The sequence below is a fragment of the Acanthopagrus latus genome, chromosome 13 (assembly GCF_904848185.1).
Source record: "Acanthopagrus latus isolate v.2019 chromosome 13, fAcaLat1.1, whole genome shotgun sequence".
NCBI lineage: Eukaryota > Metazoa > Chordata > Actinopteri > Spariformes > Sparidae > Acanthopagrus > Acanthopagrus latus.
In genome coordinates this window covers 17712959-17730334 of record NC_051051.1, presented here as the reverse complement: position 1 = coordinate 17730334, position 17376 = coordinate 17712959, and the positions used below count along the sequence as shown (strand labels likewise).

General features: G+C 39.7%; 2 protein-coding genes across 4 annotated transcripts in view; both read left to right on the top strand.

Moving 5' to 3' along the window:
• LOC119030965 (cell adhesion molecule 2) overlaps nt 1-17376 on the top strand; it is a 33389-nt gene that overhangs the window by 12071 nt on the left and 3942 nt on the right. For 2 of the 3 annotated variants that reach the window (XM_037118995.1, XM_037118994.1), the window contains exons 2-5: nt 15043-15180; nt 15300-15467; nt 15650-15769; nt 16751-16906. In XM_037118995.1, the coding sequence (XP_036974890.1) occupies nt 15043-15180; nt 15300-15467; nt 15650-15769; nt 16751-16906 (582 nt within the window). Of the gene's footprint in view, nt 1-13720; nt 13822-15042; nt 15181-15299; nt 15468-15649; nt 15770-16750; nt 16907-17376 lie in introns of those variants that run through there. The other variant, XM_037118997.1, reaches the window with a different exon arrangement.
• Nucleotides 6180-7046, top strand: LOC119030971 (histone H2A). The gene has a single exon (XM_037119003.1). The coding sequence runs from the start codon at nt 6271-6273 to the stop codon at nt 6655-6657; it is 387 nt and encodes a 128-aa protein (XP_036974898.1). The 5' UTR covers nt 6180-6270; the 3' UTR covers nt 6658-7046.

Below are 17376 nucleotides of genomic sequence, written 5' to 3'. Positions count from 1 at the left end.
AGAAAATGAATTGCCTACATTTAGGTTATTATCTTAATTTATATTAAAAATGCTGTGTAATACTACTGTGATACAGGTTTTCTATCTTCACATATTTTTTTTTCCAAAGGAAAAGTCTTTACTGCTTCCACTGTCTGACTTACTTGTACTGTTTATCTTAAATATCTTTCAGTTATGCACTTGCACACCCCAGACTTTTTAGCACAATTCACTGAACACGTGGATATACGTTTTTGTTTGTTTTTTTTATGTGCAACAAAGTGTATGGGAGTTATGAGGCAAAATGCACTTTCCTTGATTATAGCCCCATCTAGTGGTGGGCATTCACAACAACAAAAGATTTTAAAACAATTTGCCAGGTGTGACCAACATTCCAAGTTTGTTTTTTTTCTTTGCAAGTGGTTATTAAATTTTTTCACTGCCTGAACATAACCAAAACAAGGTCGAGACCTGCTCGGGCCCTAATAATCATTAGAAAAACAATAGGGACCTTGCAGGCTCCCTGCTCGGGCCCTAATAGATAATCAATTGAAAATCGATAGGGACCTCGCAGGTCAAGACCTCCTCAAACTTCTGTTGTCGCCACTCTCTCTCTTAAGGCATTTTAATTCAGACCCGCAGTTCTGGGACCGCAGTTCTAGGCCTCTCATGTTTTTGCAACAGTGCCACCAACTGAGAGGAGTATGTGCCTGCAGTACCGGTGGCTGCAGTTCAGGACCATTCCGCAACAGCGCCACCTATCGAACTAGATGACAGCAAAATACTACTTCCTGTCTAACTATGGTATTAAAGGTTTATTCCACCCAAATGCTAAAGTAATTGTGATTCATTATTAAAGCTTTATTGCAAAGTGAATTTTAAGCACTTAAAACATGGCTCACCTAAAAAGATCTATAACAGTTCAAGTGTAATTCACTGCAGTACAAAGCTGAGCGTCTGGGCTGGAGTGGCTCTCTACTTCTCCAAACAGAGGCTGCGCTTATTGGTGATTACAGTAGGGAACAGATCGACTGTAGATATGTAGTTTATCTGACCCCACTTCAAAAAATACGAGCTAATTATTTAACCTAATAATGGACAAAAATACATTTCTGATATTACCTGGATGCAAAAAAAGGTAATGTCTGCACCATGTTCTGCACGCTGTTTAAAAGCAGTATATATAGGTAAACAAACAAATTAGCTGCACATGTGATTGTGATCTGCATGATCAGCATATTTTGGAGCAGGACCAATCAAAAAGCAGGCCTGACCAACACTGTCTTGACACTCCTGCATGAGAGAAAGAACTGGGCAGAAATAAATTTAATAATATGTGTGAATTTTCAGCTCAAGTTTCTTATATTTATCATAAGCCTTAAAAGAAAATAAAAATGAGGTGGAACAATGCTGCAACCTATCTGCTGAATCTAATTCATTTTAAATACCGCTGCTTATATACCGCTGGTTCGGAGTCAGTGACATGACATGGACACTATTGACAAAAAATCATAATTTCTTTATATTTCTATTCATATAAAATACAGGAAGCAATAAAATATATTAAAAATAGGTGTGTCCTGTTCATCCAGTTTACTAATACAATCTGCTGCTGGTTTGGAGTCACTGGGTCACATGACATGGAAGATAAATGAACTTCACCCCGGTGGTTTACGAACAGTACTGTTTTGCCTCAGAGTGTGGACAGCAGGTCTGAGGGGGCTTCAGACCACAGATATATATACATAGACGCCTCATTGAGCACTGGACCATACGTAGACGCCTCTGCCAATTTGGAAGAGGCCGGTAGAGCAGGTCGACTAGTGATCGGAAGGTCGCTGGTTAAAATCCCGACTACAGGCAAGGCTGAGCTGCATGGCGAAGTGTCCTTGAGCGAGATACTGAACCCCACATTGCTCATCAATGAGGGCCCTGCGATGAGCTGGTGACTTGTCCAGGGAGTACCCTGCCCTCGCCCTGAGACAAGACTGGGATTGGTTCCAGCAGCAACACCCCGCGACCCCATGGAAAGGGTTAAGTGGTTACGGACAATGACATGACATGACATGACATGACATGACAGATCCGCCCCATGAACTAATACAAGTCAATGGAGGGATCTTTATAAAGTTCACTTCTACAAAGTGCTATAAGTTAATGCCTCTCATTTATACACTCACATATGTAGGGATATATTCAGGAAACAGTGAGGAACCAAAAACAATAACATTAATTCTCTGATGATTATAAACGTTAACTACTCCTTATGTTCAGTGTACAGGTCAGCACCAAAACATTTTACAATGTTTTTACGAGTGTTTATAGCTGCTAATGTATGTAACGCTGTTACTGTGATTATACATGACAGTTATATATTTAATCTGTGTCCATAATAACCAGATCCTGCCATGTAAATGTGACATCTGTCCACCATGTCAACTTGTTTCATTAAATCTAAGTTTTAATATGGACAACTGACTTCGTAATATATGAATCAGAAATACTTTATTGATGCCTGACGAGAAATAGCAGCGTTACAGAGGCTCCCATTCAAAGTCAAGAATATGCAGAAAAATAGTACTACTACTACTACTACTACTACTACTAATAATAATAATAATAATAATGAAAACTATGGCCTATATGGTGCATATTTATCATAGTAGCCTACTGCAACATCAGCAACGTCGACGTATCACAACAGTGGGCCAACCCGCTCAGTGAGGTGTCTGTGTATATGTCTATGCTTTAGATGGCTCTGTCAAGTTTATCTAGCTAGCTGCTAGCAACTTTTAATGCAAGCTAGCAACTTGGGTCTAATGAATGTAACATTAATCCAACAAGTGCAGTAATTTTCTCAAGACATGGGGTAAACAGTAAAATCTGAGACGGTTAATAAAAAATCAATAGGATATTTATTTGGCACTTGTTTTTATTATAACCTAAGTTAGGCTGCCTAACTATACAAATGTTGTTGTCTGCATCACATCTGGCCGAGATGAGTCACCTGTTGCAGCCTTTGAATAGAACCACAAGGATTTCAGCCACTCAACTTAAATGGTGACTTGTAGAAATTATACAAATAGCAGTAATGACAGTAATAATTGTTTCCAGATCTTTTTTTCTTTTTCTTCAATTTTTTTGGTGGCGGCTACCGCAGAATGCATAAATTATAGGGATAACACTGACACAGTATACACAGCGAAGTAGTTAGCTTTCTATAAGTACTTTGGTTATTAATTTTACAATAATCTACATATTGTGTTATCAAGGCCTGAACATTTTTTTTAAAACAATTCACATACTACCCTTTTCTGACTTTGAGCCTCTGCCCCTCTATAATCATGTGCACATCCCTGCATAGCAGTGTGGCGGTGCAAATAGTGTACAGTTACATTTCACCTCTTCAATTTTGAATTTTAGTATTACAACACAGATAGATAAAGACATGAAATAAAATACAGTGCAGAATCACTATATGGAAAGGCCAAGATAAACAGTAATCTGAAAATCCTCTACAGCTGCCAGTTCACTTCCATATTGTGGTCTGCAGCTGGACTTGAACCGGCCACCCTCCGGTCCCCAAGTCAAGGGCAATGCTCTACCAACTGAGCTACTGCCACCCGAAGTCCAAACTGCAATAGTGACGTCATTTAGAGCAAACTCAGCATATTAATGGCAGTGCATACAAAGGAGAGTTTGTAACATTTAATCCTGTGGGTGGGACAGGGGCACCACCAGGATCTTATTTTGCAAACCCACCCGAACCCGCCATACTTAATACTGCGTCCGACCCATTAGCACAAATTACATTCTGTAGCTACCTGAGCCAACCCATTATAAATTGGTACTGAAAATTGGATTTTTAAAAATGAAAGTAAGACAGCGTGGGGAATGGGAGTTCTGGTTTTCCTATTGTTTTTTATTGCCCGCTAAGCACTTCCTGTAACTTTTGGAGGCTACATGGACCACGATCAGCCAGCGTTTTGAACTTCTGTTGTTGCCACTCCCTGGGCACTGCTGTGGCCCCCCTGAGCTGACTGAATAATAAAATTACACAAAATAAATTGATCAAGTTATTAAGATTTTACACACTGGTGACAAAAGCGGAACTAATGTGACTCAGCGTTCTACATGTATTAATTAGAGCGACGCATCCAAACACTGTGTTGCGGGGGTCAAGATGAGAATGAGAATGGCAGCAACAAGTTTTGAAGAGAGGAGCTGCTAATGTCTTGGTGCTGTTGTTCCTCACTCCGATAAGAAAATCAAGTTTGTAAATGTCTGGTCTCGCTATGTTTAAATATCAAAGCAAACTCACCAAAGCAGAAGCAAATATCCAAATGTCAGTATCCTAGCTAGTTCTATACAATGTTGTGACATAAACCACGTAACTGTATCAGTCTTGGCTGTTGCATTTTGATAAATAATACATGTATGGAGTAAAGTAAGTAAGGGATAATGTATATAACTGTGGTCATTATTGGGAAAATAAGTCCCAACAGGACGAACCAGACTTATTTTCCCGATAATGACCACCATTCTATACCTTGTTTCGCTTATTACACAACTACTTGCAAACATGTAAAAAACTTAACACAGTGTGTTTTTTTACAATTTACCTTTTAACATTCATAGTGTTTTTCAGTAGAGAAATATAGTTCGCCAAACCGACAACAAAGATGTTGAACAATCGTCCGCTGAAATTAAAATCCTCTAAACAGTCTTTTAAAACTGACTTGGCCCATACCGTGCTCTTTTTGGAGCTCAGTTTATGTTGATCCTCTTTTATTTTATCAACATCTCTGTCACCCAAAACTTTGTGCCGTTTCGCTTCTCCCTCTTCTCTGCTTTCCTCTCTTTTGCTTTTCTTGACCGGTGATGTCAACTCAGCCTTTTGCCAAGACTCAAAATCACCATATTTTCCAAAAATATTAAAATTAATGTGAAACTCATCCATAATAGTGGCCTTGGAGTACATTTTTTCAGATACGAAGTAGACTACAGCTCACCTGATGCTGCTTAGCAACCAAAAACGCTGGGGTGATAAGTAACTGGACTACTTGCAGAGCAAAGATTGTAGAGCGCCAAGTGCTACGAAATATGTGAATCAGAGGCAAAAAGGCCACTTTCCTGTCAAATACGCTTAGCAGCGGTCAATTATGTCTTTCTTCTTCTAGTAGTCATCATAAAATGAGGAAGGGACATTGCAGGCTTTTTTGTCCCATTAAACAAAAAAGTGAGAGAAACATATCAAGGTATTTAGAGAGCTGAGGAGCTAGAGGGGGAGAGCCAGATGAGTTGGTGGAGGTTGGAGAGAAGGCAGGTGATGAAAGTGAGGGCACTGACACAGAGAAGGACATTCCAGAGGGTGAGGATGAAGAAGAGGGTGACTAGGAAGAAAACACAGCACAGTGTGTCCATAAAATGGTGCTTTCTGCCACAATTTTTCTTTTCGTCATTGATAAGTGATTCTTATGTTAAAAAAAAAAAAAAATACTTGGCTTACATTTTTTAATAAATGCATACAACAGTAAATAAATGTTGTTTATAGTTGTGCCCTATGTTTACTGTACATCTTTCCACAGATATAAGCAAGTCCAAGAACAATGTAGCAGTACAGCCCAAGTTGAACATATTCTCAACCACTTTGATGGGGGACAGGAGACAGAGCTTTTGGCCAAACTGGTACAGTTGGGCAAGGGGTTCATGCCCACCTTTTGCCATTGTCCTACTTTATTTAATTTCTAATTTCTGATGGACCCACGTCATTGTTTCAATCGGTGTACTCTTTATGTACAAAATAATCTTCAGTATGATCTTTATGTAAAGCAAAATTAAAGTATTTAATGTTTGAATATAATTTGTTTCCATTATTTTATGTGCCCCTCTAATTAATCAATGGCCCCACCTTGCCCCCTCAGTAAAATCTGTCTAAAACTGCCACTGGTTGGGAGCAGTGGCTCATTTCGAAGGAGCAGGCATTTTATCTTCAGTTTCAGCATACAGCATACAATACCGCCCACACGCGAGTCCCCTTATTATAACATGGTTGTGCAAATGTCTGTGTGCCATTTCTTCTCTGCGATTGGACCACTGCTCACCAGTGGACAGGCATTATGGGACAACGCGCTTTACAATTGGATCGTGTGTTCCAGTTTTAGTGGACCAATCGGAAAAGCCATTGGGGTTTATATCTCTCCACACATACAGATTACGTAAAGGTCCAATTTCTTCCATCCGTTGTCGTGTAACGGTGCATCGCGATCAGTGAACACACATTCCGTGACCATGTCTGGTAGAGGGAAAACCGGAGGCAAAGCCCGAGCAAAGGCTAAATCCCGCTCCTCTCGGGCTGGGCTCCAGTTCCCAGTGGGTCGAGTCCACAGGCTGCTACGCAAGGGCAACTACGCGGAGCGCGTCGGCGCTGGGGCTCCAGTGTATCTGGCGGCCGTGCTGGAGTATCTGACCGCTGAGATTCTGGAGCTAGCAGGCAACGCAGCAAGGGACAACAAGAAGACCAGGATCATTCCCCGGCACCTCCAGCTGGCCGTGCGCAACGACGAGGAGCTCAACAAGCTGCTGGGAGGAGTGACCATCGCCCAGGGAGGAGTGCTACCCAACATCCAGGCTGTCCTCCTTCCTAAGAAGACGGAGAAACCAGCGAAGAGCAAGTAAAAGACTATTCACAGGCCCGGAAAGAGCCGGGACAAAGGGCTCAGCACGGAGCCAGCCAGTTTTTCATGTCGGTGTTTATTTTTTTGGATAAGCAACTTTTCAATTGGGGGTCGTGTTTGGTGTTTATTTCTACAATGGCAATATAAACTCGCGTTTCATCGGGACTATTTATAAACTGCTCAGTCGCCACTGTTGGTTCGTTGGCTCTGGAAAATTGAGCCGCTTTTTGAAGGCTCTGGATGATGAAGGCCGTGGGGAAAAAAAATCACATTAATGTGGACCAACTCTGAAGTTGTTTTGCGTTTCGCAACGCTGCTACAAAACGTGCAAATGTGTTGTTGTTTCATGTTTCAATAAATTTCCTCGGCCTTTCGGCACAGGGCAAACCATCCAGTCTTTCTTCTTATTGTTTTCATCCGGGAACTTGGCGCTTGGTGTAACAGAGTACACGGTACAGGGTTGCATATATGGGCAGCATCTATTATGGTTTGTAAACTGGCGCTGTTTATGAATATTTGTAGGCATTGAGCCTTCTTGAATTACATTTTATACATAGGGCTCAATTCATCATCATGGATATCAGTTAAAGGAACTGATGGCAATCTGTCAAGGTTCATACAAGTATGGCTGTTATGCTTGTTTGTAGCTCCAACACACTTTTTTGTTTTTTGTTGGGATACCATTGAAGTTAGCGGTATACTGCTAAATTGGATATTATTGGCCAGTAGTGGCCATTTACAGTAATTTAAAGTGGTATCGGCATATTGCCAGGAATGTGCTGAGATTTTTTTTATACAGAGCAAGATGCAGAAAAAAGCACTTTATAATGACAAATTTATAATTTTCACATTCCCAGTGTACTTTAAGGTTTTGATGCACTGATTTTGATTCATTTTGGACAATGAGATTAATTATTAAACTAAAATATACTGCTTCCAATACAAATGTATCTTTCATGTGGTTGATAACCACATTTTAGGGATTGTTGCAAGTGTGCGTGTATAATATAAGTATATACCTATATTATGATTCAATCTTTCCCCCTCCCTAATATTAGCATCAGCCACAAAAGTTGAGTCTGGTTACATTCAGTATAAAATATGTATTTGAAAGTACCCTTTCAGGGTGATACTTTACACTTTATGATTGAGGTGAAAGTTGCTATGTCATTTTCTATGGGAATTATGTACATGTTGCAATAAAGTTCACAATATTTGATAGGCTGTGTAAAGGTAACAGTGGTGACATCTTTTGATGCCTGCCTTTTCTTCATTTGGTATTTGGCAGTGCTGGAAAGAGAACTGACCTGTGATCTGTGCTCAAGTACAAGAACATCACTAAAATAATGATTAAATGATTAAAATGACTGGTTTTAAAATAATACTTGCATAAAACTCAGAGTTTTAGTTACTTTTTGATGGGTGATGTATAATGCATTATCAGTGATTAACTTAAAAGAGTTTCTTTTCTTCAAATCATCAGTCTTAATTAGTCACAACTCCTATGCATGTTCTGCCTGGTTGCCATGGTCACCTCTCCAAACCTGTGCCTGCTGCAGATGTGCTTTTCGGTCCATCTCTTTATTGGCCTGTTTGTGATGCTTTTTCAAAGGATTATTTGTTTTTATTAGGGCCCAAGCAGGTCTCGACCTGTGAGGTCCCTATTGTTTTTTGAATGATTCTTCTTATTATCAGGGCCCGAGCAGGGAACCTGCAAGGTCCCTATTGTTTTTCAAATTATTATTTATTAGGACCCGAGCAGGTCTCGACCTGCGAAGTCCCTGTTGTTTTTCAAATGATTATTATTTGGGCCCGAGCAGGGAACCTGCAAGGTCATTATTGTTTTTCTAAGGATTATTTATTAGGGCCCGAGCAGGTCTTGAACTGCGAGGTCCCTATTGTTTTTCAAAGGATTATTTATTTATTTTTAGGGTTCTAACCCCAAAGTGGGCATGGCCTATTTATCATTAACCATCATTGTTTGCATTTTATTAATTTATGGCGAGCTGGAAGGACCTATAGCCTATAGGGGGCACGGTAAATGCCATTAGCATGTAGCTGAAAAAACAATTTGGAGAAATCTGGGGCTTAACATGGGTATGTGTTGCACAGATCTTTGAGGAACATGGCAGCTGATGTCATCAACTGCGGGGGATGAGGATCAGGGTGGCCGATTTGGGGGAAAAGGGGTTAGAACCCACGGACTGCTGCTTGTGGCTATATTTGTAATATAGTTTTGTATATTGAATTTTACAGAAGCCGAGAATGGCCATGGATTTTTCGTTTTGTTTTATACACTGTTATCTAATGATAACGACTTATTATCTCGTTATATAATATAACAAAAGTTGTTTTCTCGTGATAATGATTAATTTATTTCGTTATTTCCATATAACAAAGATTGTTTTCTTGTGATAACGAATTAATTGTGTTCGTCTTGATTTCAAGCTACAAGAGCTGCCACGAATGGCTTCCGTAGCCAGCTGTAGCTGTAGCCTACCGGTAAGTTACACTTCATGTTAGATTGTTTACTTGTCTGGGTTTGTTAAGGGGCTACCAGTAAGCAGGTGAGAGGCTGACAAACCCCCATTTATCCGGCTGCTTCAGCTAAGTTAACGTAAATGTAGGCTAACGTTAAATTAGCAATGAAATACAAAACGTAATTAAACATTTATTAATTCATTCAATATTACGGAACATGTTATTAATTAATTAATTAATTAATTAATACACACACACACACACACACACACACACACACACACACACACATTTTACCTCTATAAATATAGCCCAAAACATCTATTAACAGCATAGATTGATAGGCTATAAACCTGAGCCAACATACGACAACCAACTGGTCAAATAGCCACTCCTTTTTCAACAGAGGTGGTAGGTATTGTGATGGAAAAATTCCTTTTCATTATGGGTTGATGAATTTTGAACTATTTTGTTGAATATGATTTCTTAAAAACATTTATCTAACTTGCTTCATGTGACTGATATCTTATGCAAATGCATGAACACCTAACCTCTGCCCTATATGATTGTAACAGAGTCACGAACCAGCCAAAACTCAGATAGAAAGTCGTCTTCGTGTCTTATGTTTTATGTCTGATAATTTTATGCTTTGCACAGAGTCCCAGGTCATGCGTCATGAAGTTTTAACTTTACGTCTTGTGTCGATGAGAAGCCTGTCTGATTGGGATAGTCGTATGTACGTGTGTGTGTAGCTTAATCACTGCTGGCACCGAGAGTGCTTGTCTCTTCCCCTGACCTTGTTGATATCTGTGTATAAAATTGTGAACACTCCTTTACTCGGGGCTCATTCACTCAGCTCATGAATTTGACTGTGTGGTGAGTCCATCTGCAGATGGTTGGATTAAACTTACCGAAAAGACAGATCTGACTTTACTCTTTGATTGACAGAAATTTCCACCACAGTATATGCAGTTAACAAGACATTCAATAAATGATAATCACGGCTGCTGGAAAATGTAATCTCCAGTCCACATCTAGGCAGAATTATCCTCTCTTCTGTCTCATGATTAGCAGACTGAGGTGTTTATGCCACAAAGTTTTCTTTTTTATTTCAACAACACACCCACCTTCAAGTGAAGCACAAGCCTCCTCTTGTTTTGACTTTTTCTTTATTTTGCTTGCTCCCGATTCATATTGCCATTTGGAGGCCATCTCTCCACCTGCATCCAACTGCCTGTCGGCTGCCGATTGGTCAGATGCTGCGTGCTGACAATCACTGCAGCAACGTGTACGGTGTCAGATTACTTGTCTCTTTTTTTTCTCTACTGCCTCAGGCTGACTTGGTGCTCTATGCGCGCCTCACTGCAGCGATGCACATCCTTTGTGCATTTGCAGAGAATGCCTCCCACTGCGCAAAAATGGGGCCCCCCATGGATCGTGGGGCCCTACGCGCATGTGCTGCGTGTAGGGAGGGGCGGTGCTGAACTATATGATCAACATATATTATGATCAACACACGTAAGAAAATTCACGTGGAAATGGTAGTCAATGGCGGCCATTTTTAAAAATGGCTACCACGGCCACCATATTGAAAATTTGCAATGGCCCGATATCAAATCTTTTTGGACTGTCTTTGGCTATAAGTTTACCAAATGTCACGCTTTTATCACAAAGTGCACGATTCTTTGGAATTGTGCTGTTAAGCTGCCCCACTACTGGCTTTTGGCTGATAGTGGAAGTTACCATGTGGATCAATGTGCACTGTCTGGAGCAAAAAAGAAAATCCTGGGTGTCCACTCAAAATTTCAAAATGGTGGCTGTTTTTTCAAGATGGCCGCGGGTGTTTTTGCCTTTGCTAATCTTTTGATCACATTTTTTTGCTTAACATACTTTAGGTAGAGGACATTTGCACAAGTATGATGTATTTCTGTTAAAGAGGTCATATGGCATGTAAAAACAAAGATGGCTTCAAATATGGCAGCCAAAATCATGAAATTATATTGTCCAAAAATATGTTCAGCATAGAAAAATGCTCTTTTATCACACCACACCATCACTACAAATATTTTTGCTATAAATCTGCAAGTCTAAGTTCAGTTTTGCATGTCTAAGTTCAATTTAGGTGATGGCACTTTAGTTAGTTTTAGTTTAAAAGAGTGAATGTCAGCGCACAACCAGGGCACACTGGTGACTTCACTGCTGTGTAACTCAGCATGGGTTTCAGTGTCAGCTAATTGTGCTTTACTAATGCTGTACATAGCTTTACTAACTCCAAAATGGTAGACTAGTACTAGTTGTAGTGTAGTTTAGTTCAATCTAGTGTCCCAAATGCTGTCTAATAGCCCCATATCAATTAGAGCTTAGGAAGGAATTGGTAGATTTGTTAGACAGCCGCACCTGAATTGACAGGTTGTGCCAGCACAGGAGAGCCGAGCCAAGGGTAAGTGGGGCTATACATGGCTTTTTCATGTACTTACCCAGATGGTCTACAGATCATACCGGACTTAAATGGCACTGGATGAATGATCAGGCTAGGTGTAGGGTGACTGAACCCCTCAACCTTATTTAAGAGCTCATAATGGCAAGTACAATCACAAGCAGAAGGAAGCCTGACTGGAGCAAATGTTGTCTTTGCCAGGAAGACAAGAAAACAAAGGTATAACTTCATTCTAACTGCATTCCTTCAAACTGGCACAACTTCCTCCAACACAACAGCAACAAGTCAGAGCTGTTTGACTTCCTGGCAGACAAGACTACTGAGATGTGTGTGCCAAATTTGGTTATTGTGACCAAAGGAACCAAAGCGCTCAGCAATCACAAAGTGAGTCTGCTTGAACTAAATAAAAGTTCTCAAGAGGAGGCAGACAGCCGCATCTTTGTCCATGACAGATATGCTGCATCACAGGGGAGCAAATCTATCATGGTCAAAGCCAAAGACACAGATGTCCTTGTAACTGGCCTAAGTATGTTCCCAATTCTGCAAGGCTTAGGACTGGAGAAGCTGTGGCTCACATTTGGACAAGGTCAGAGCCTTCGATGGATAGGTATTCACAACCTGTACAACAATGTTGGTGCAGAGATGGCTAAAGGCATGCTATTCAAACATGCATTTACAGGTTGTGATGTTGTCTCAGCCTTCAGAAACAAATGAAAGAAAACAGCCTGGCAAACATGGAACATATTTCCTGAAGCCACCTCAGTCTTAGACAACTGAGCAAGTACCCGGCAACCATCGAGGATGCTGACATGAAGATTCTGGAGAGGTTTGTGGCACTCATGTATGATAAGTCAAGCACGCTAGACAGTGTAGATGAGGCCAGACTTGATCTATTTGCCAGAAAACAGAGACGTTATGATGCCACCCCCCCAACCAGAGCAGCTCTGCTCCAACACACCAAATGCTCAATATATCAGGCAGGTGTATGGGCTCAGGCAATTCTGTGCCAGCCAGAAGCAGAGAGTCCTGCTGACTGGGGTTGGGAAAAGGTTGGTGAGGAATGGAAAGTCTTCTGGACAGCCATCTCTACCATTGCAAAGTGTTGCGAACAACTCACTACATGTGTCTGCAAGTCTGCCTGCCATGGCAGATTCAAATGCTACAGGCTTGGGCTGGCATGTACAGCTTTATGCAGCTGCAAATGTGAGTTGTAAGTAGCCTCTGGAGCGGCCGCTTGGTTTTTTAAATTCATTCATTCATTCATTCATTCATTCATTCATTCATTCATTCATTCATCCATTTATTTATTTATTTATTTATTCATTTATTTATTAGTTTTTAATGTCAATGTCAACATCATGACCTCATATCATAAAAGATTGGGCCCTGAAAGTGTCTAATATGGTCTAAAATCGGTGCTATTGGCGGCCATCTTGAAATTTTGTGTGGACACCCAAACTTTTCAAAAGAGTGGGTTATAGTGAGCACTTGTGCCAATTTTCATGTTTGTATCACAAACTGAAGTATTTTTTTTTTTCACTTATCAGCTCCACTAATATGATACACTTTTTATATAAATACTTATTATGGTTGTCTGAATTAATACAGTCATTCTGTTTTTCCCTTCACACCTCTCTGCTTTCACAAGGCTTTCCAGTGCACACAGGTGATGTTTTGCTAAGTAGACCTCTCTCTTTACCTAAGTGACATGGTGGCTTAGTGGTTACAATTACAGCCTTTCATCCTGAAGTTTACCCCAAAAGAGTTAACTTGTATGCTCTATGTTAAAGCATTGTGCATTAGCAAAATATATTTATAATATAATACTTTTCTTAGATGTATATTTTTATTAAGCTTTCACTTTTGATTATTTCTGTTGTACCTAACTGTCAGAAGGACAACAAAAATGTTTTAGGCATTTCCTCTCTATCATTAAACAACTTTAAGTGTGCAAGGGGTAGTATGATTACACAATTCAGTTTTGGAGATAGTTCATATAAGTCCTAAATGTATGAACCTGAACTGAGCCTTGTACTTCTACTATATAGAGATAAAGTATCACATGAAAATCCCTTGAATGAAAACTTCTGTGGAAACCACAGGACTGTGATGTCATGGAAGGTCCCTCGGTGGAGTACAAATAGATCAAGTGATGAGGAAACACAGCAGAGTTGAAGTGTGATTGTTGGTGAGTGACAGAGATGGAACAGAAGCTGCCGCTTTACATCTTCATGCTCCTTATAGAGGGTGAGTCTTTTACTTCCAATACTTGTTGCCAGGCAGACTTTGTTATGAAAGGTAGATAATGCTGAAATGAAATGATATATGAATCTAAACAAATCTTATCACTAAAACGGACAAATGAACCTACTGACAGGAAAGTCTTTCTCTGCCATTGTGTTGTGCTTCAAAATCTGATGTCTTCTGATGAAAAATAGGACAAAATTACAAACGTAGGTGCTGACACGTCAAATGGTTGCATTTATCTTCAATGAAAAGCATTGTTTCCTGAGCTCATATTATTTGATATGTTAGATTTGTAATTCTATTTATATTTAATCATTAGTACCTATTTTGGATTGTCATTTAATTTCTCTATATTTAATTGCTTCTTGAGTACAGTATGTGTATGAATGCATGCATATTTATATATGTATACACTCCCCTCTATTTGCTACAGTGATGCTTATATTATATTGCATTTAGTGTTTCCTGTTGAAAGAAATGTTCTTTATATTTCAGGCATTAGAAATGAAAGAAAAAAGTCCAGTGACCAAAGTCTAAAGAAAACGCAAACAACCTGTTGCCACACTGTACAACTAATGAATCTAAGTTGGTTTAAGTGGCTGGTCAATTGTTCCAATGTCAGTTTAAGTGTTATAATATCTTACACAACCCAGGCGTGGGAAAAGTCTTGATGACCTCTTATCCTTCAAGCCCACCACCTTTTCTGCTGGCGTCAATATGCCCACACAATTGTGTTTTCCAAAGAGCTTGTCATTCTCACCATATAGGAAAGAAAAAGCCCCCGTGAACAACCCACACAGCATATACGTGTTTGCTCTTACACTCGCTGTTACTTTCACTTTCCCTGTGAAAGTACTGACCACAGTACTTCCTGTCACATCGGAAATGTATCAGATTCATGACAGGGGGCTGCTTCTTTTATACCTACAATAGAAAAAAAAAACTGTCACACCACCTCTGCATGCACTCACAGAAACAGTGTTTGACTTCAGACACCTCTGTGTAGGAGGGAGACAAACCTCAGTTGTTCTGTACTCTACCTTTTAAGGCCAAAGGCCAAAGATAGTTACTCATCTGTTTGTAGAGGGCATTGGGGTAACTTCCTAGTGTTATTTTATGAAAATATTTTATCAGATATTTAGTGTTTTATCTGTATGGTGTTTAAATGATACTGTGCACCCAGTGTGAAAGTAGTTGATGTTCCTATGTATTTGATTGCAGTTTCACTTGCGGTGTGGCAGCATGTGACTGTGACAAAAGGTCAGACAGTCGATTTAAGCTGCCCAATTATTCATGCTCACCAGAGTGTGGAGTGGAAGAACCCTGAAGGATATATTATGTTCTTCAAGCACAATCAAGGTAAAGATGAATTATCTTGGAGTAGCAATGCAAATTAATGTTTGGGCCATAATTGCGGAAATATCTCACTTTTGAAGAAGGATATTAAACGTTTTACTTTATTTTCCTTCGCTCCTCAGCTGAAGTGTCCAGAGGTGTAAAGGATCAACGCTACACCATCAAAGACCTATCCGAGTCAGAATTCACCATCAGTATATCTGATGTCACCTTCAAAGATGGAGGAAACTACACATGCTCTCACTATGACACCCATATAACAGAGAAAACAGTACTGTTGACAGTGTTAGGTAAGTATTGACTGGGTCACAGGTTATATTGGTTGATAACATCAAAGAAATGTTGTTGAATATGATTTTGTAAATGTATTGCTAGAGCTATGCTCTTCATCATTGACTTGTCATGACCATTGCATTGTTAGGTGGATGAGCATTTCATATTACTTAAATAACATTTACACATTATTTCAAAGGTAATCCCATAATAACCAAAGTAAAGCGTGGACGACGGTTTGATATGAAATGCATTGCTGAGGGGAACCACTATCCTCCACAGATCTTCTGGAAATTGGATCATGGGCCTGAAATTCTTGGTAAGTTGGTATTAACTAAATAGCTAAAGCCACATAGTAATGAAGAAGTAAACCAAAGAGAGCCATGTAGGCTAACAACCTGACTAACAAAAATGCATCACCTATCCTCTTTGATGAATGTTTGTGGTGCTGTATCTTGTGCATGACTATTATGAACCAGCAGGGGAAAAAGTTCTTACTCAAAGAAGGTGGTCTGCGCGAGGCTGTCTTTGTGAGGAGATATGTTTGTCTTGTTACAGAGGCTGCCACGGCTGCCAGAGAGATGAAACAACCTTCTGATTGATTTTTAATTTTATCATAGATTTGCACATCTTGTGTTGCACATGCATACAAAACAAAGTATAATGTATGCTGGTCATTGGGACATTGACGTTTGATGGCCTTTTGGTTTGGTGGATGTTTTTTCAAACCCTGACGACAGCCATAGCCTTCAACATTCCTTTTTGATTGACCTTAAAAGGATCTCCTTGTGACGATTTGTAGCAATTTAATCACTTTTTATTGGCCACATGAGCAGATTGTGAAGAAAATGTCTCTCGTGAATGAACCATGTCTCTCTTGGTTGCGTGTGCAAGTCTGTGGATGAATTTAATTGTTTAATGCTGCAGTACTGTGGATTTCTTTGTGGTCTGATTTTCCGCAACGTCAAAAAATGTGACTCTATGCAGGTCCTCAAGAGTCTTGTCTCAGTGCCTCTCTCCACTCCACTAACATGGCAACAGTAGCTAATGTTAGTTTAGATGGAGTCTGCTGATATAGACTAATGACTGGCATCTATCACAACACAGGAGTGCTGCAGAGCCCCTTTCACGATAAAGATAGTAGTTATAACCACTTTAAACTCTAAAAACATACATTTTGATTTGATTAGAGTGCTCAGCTGTGTCATATTATGACTCTTGGTGTATGTTCTTTGAATATGGATGGAAGCTGGTACACTTGATGAGAAATGGTACTAATGACATCTATTCCATTCCACAGCTAATTCCCAAGTCCTGCAGGAAAGTGAAAGATATGTCTCAAAGGCTATGTTAAGTGTTCAGTCTGTGGAAAACAGAGTCACTGTGGAATGCCTTGTTCATCACCCAGCACTATACTCACAACCTCTGATTGATTTTGTCAAAATTGGAAAAAATGGTGAGTACAATTCATTATCTCTCTCCCACTCACTCTCCCTCGAAGGGGCTTTTGTGGTAATAACTTCAGAATATTTTTACCAGCAGAGGAAGTAAATGTAAATGACCCTTCTATTAAATAAAACATGTTTATTTGAATGTACTTCTGCATGAAGGCAGATATTTGAGGAACAGTGAAAAAGTGTAGTTGGGATGTCATGAGACAGGGAAAGCACTGGGCGGCTTTTTTCTCAAGAGTTTCTCCATGACTCACAACAACAAACTGGCCAACCAAAAAAAAACAAAACAAAAAAAAACACAGCTGTATCATTTCCTCTTTCTGTATGTTGTAAAACATCTGATTTCCTGTATTTCCTGACTGAAAAACAGTGTGATTTGTAGATTGATTATTGGTAAGCAGGAATTTTTACTTATATTTTCAATCAACTGAATGTTGTTGCTACTTATTATTAATGTAAGGCCCCTCTCTGT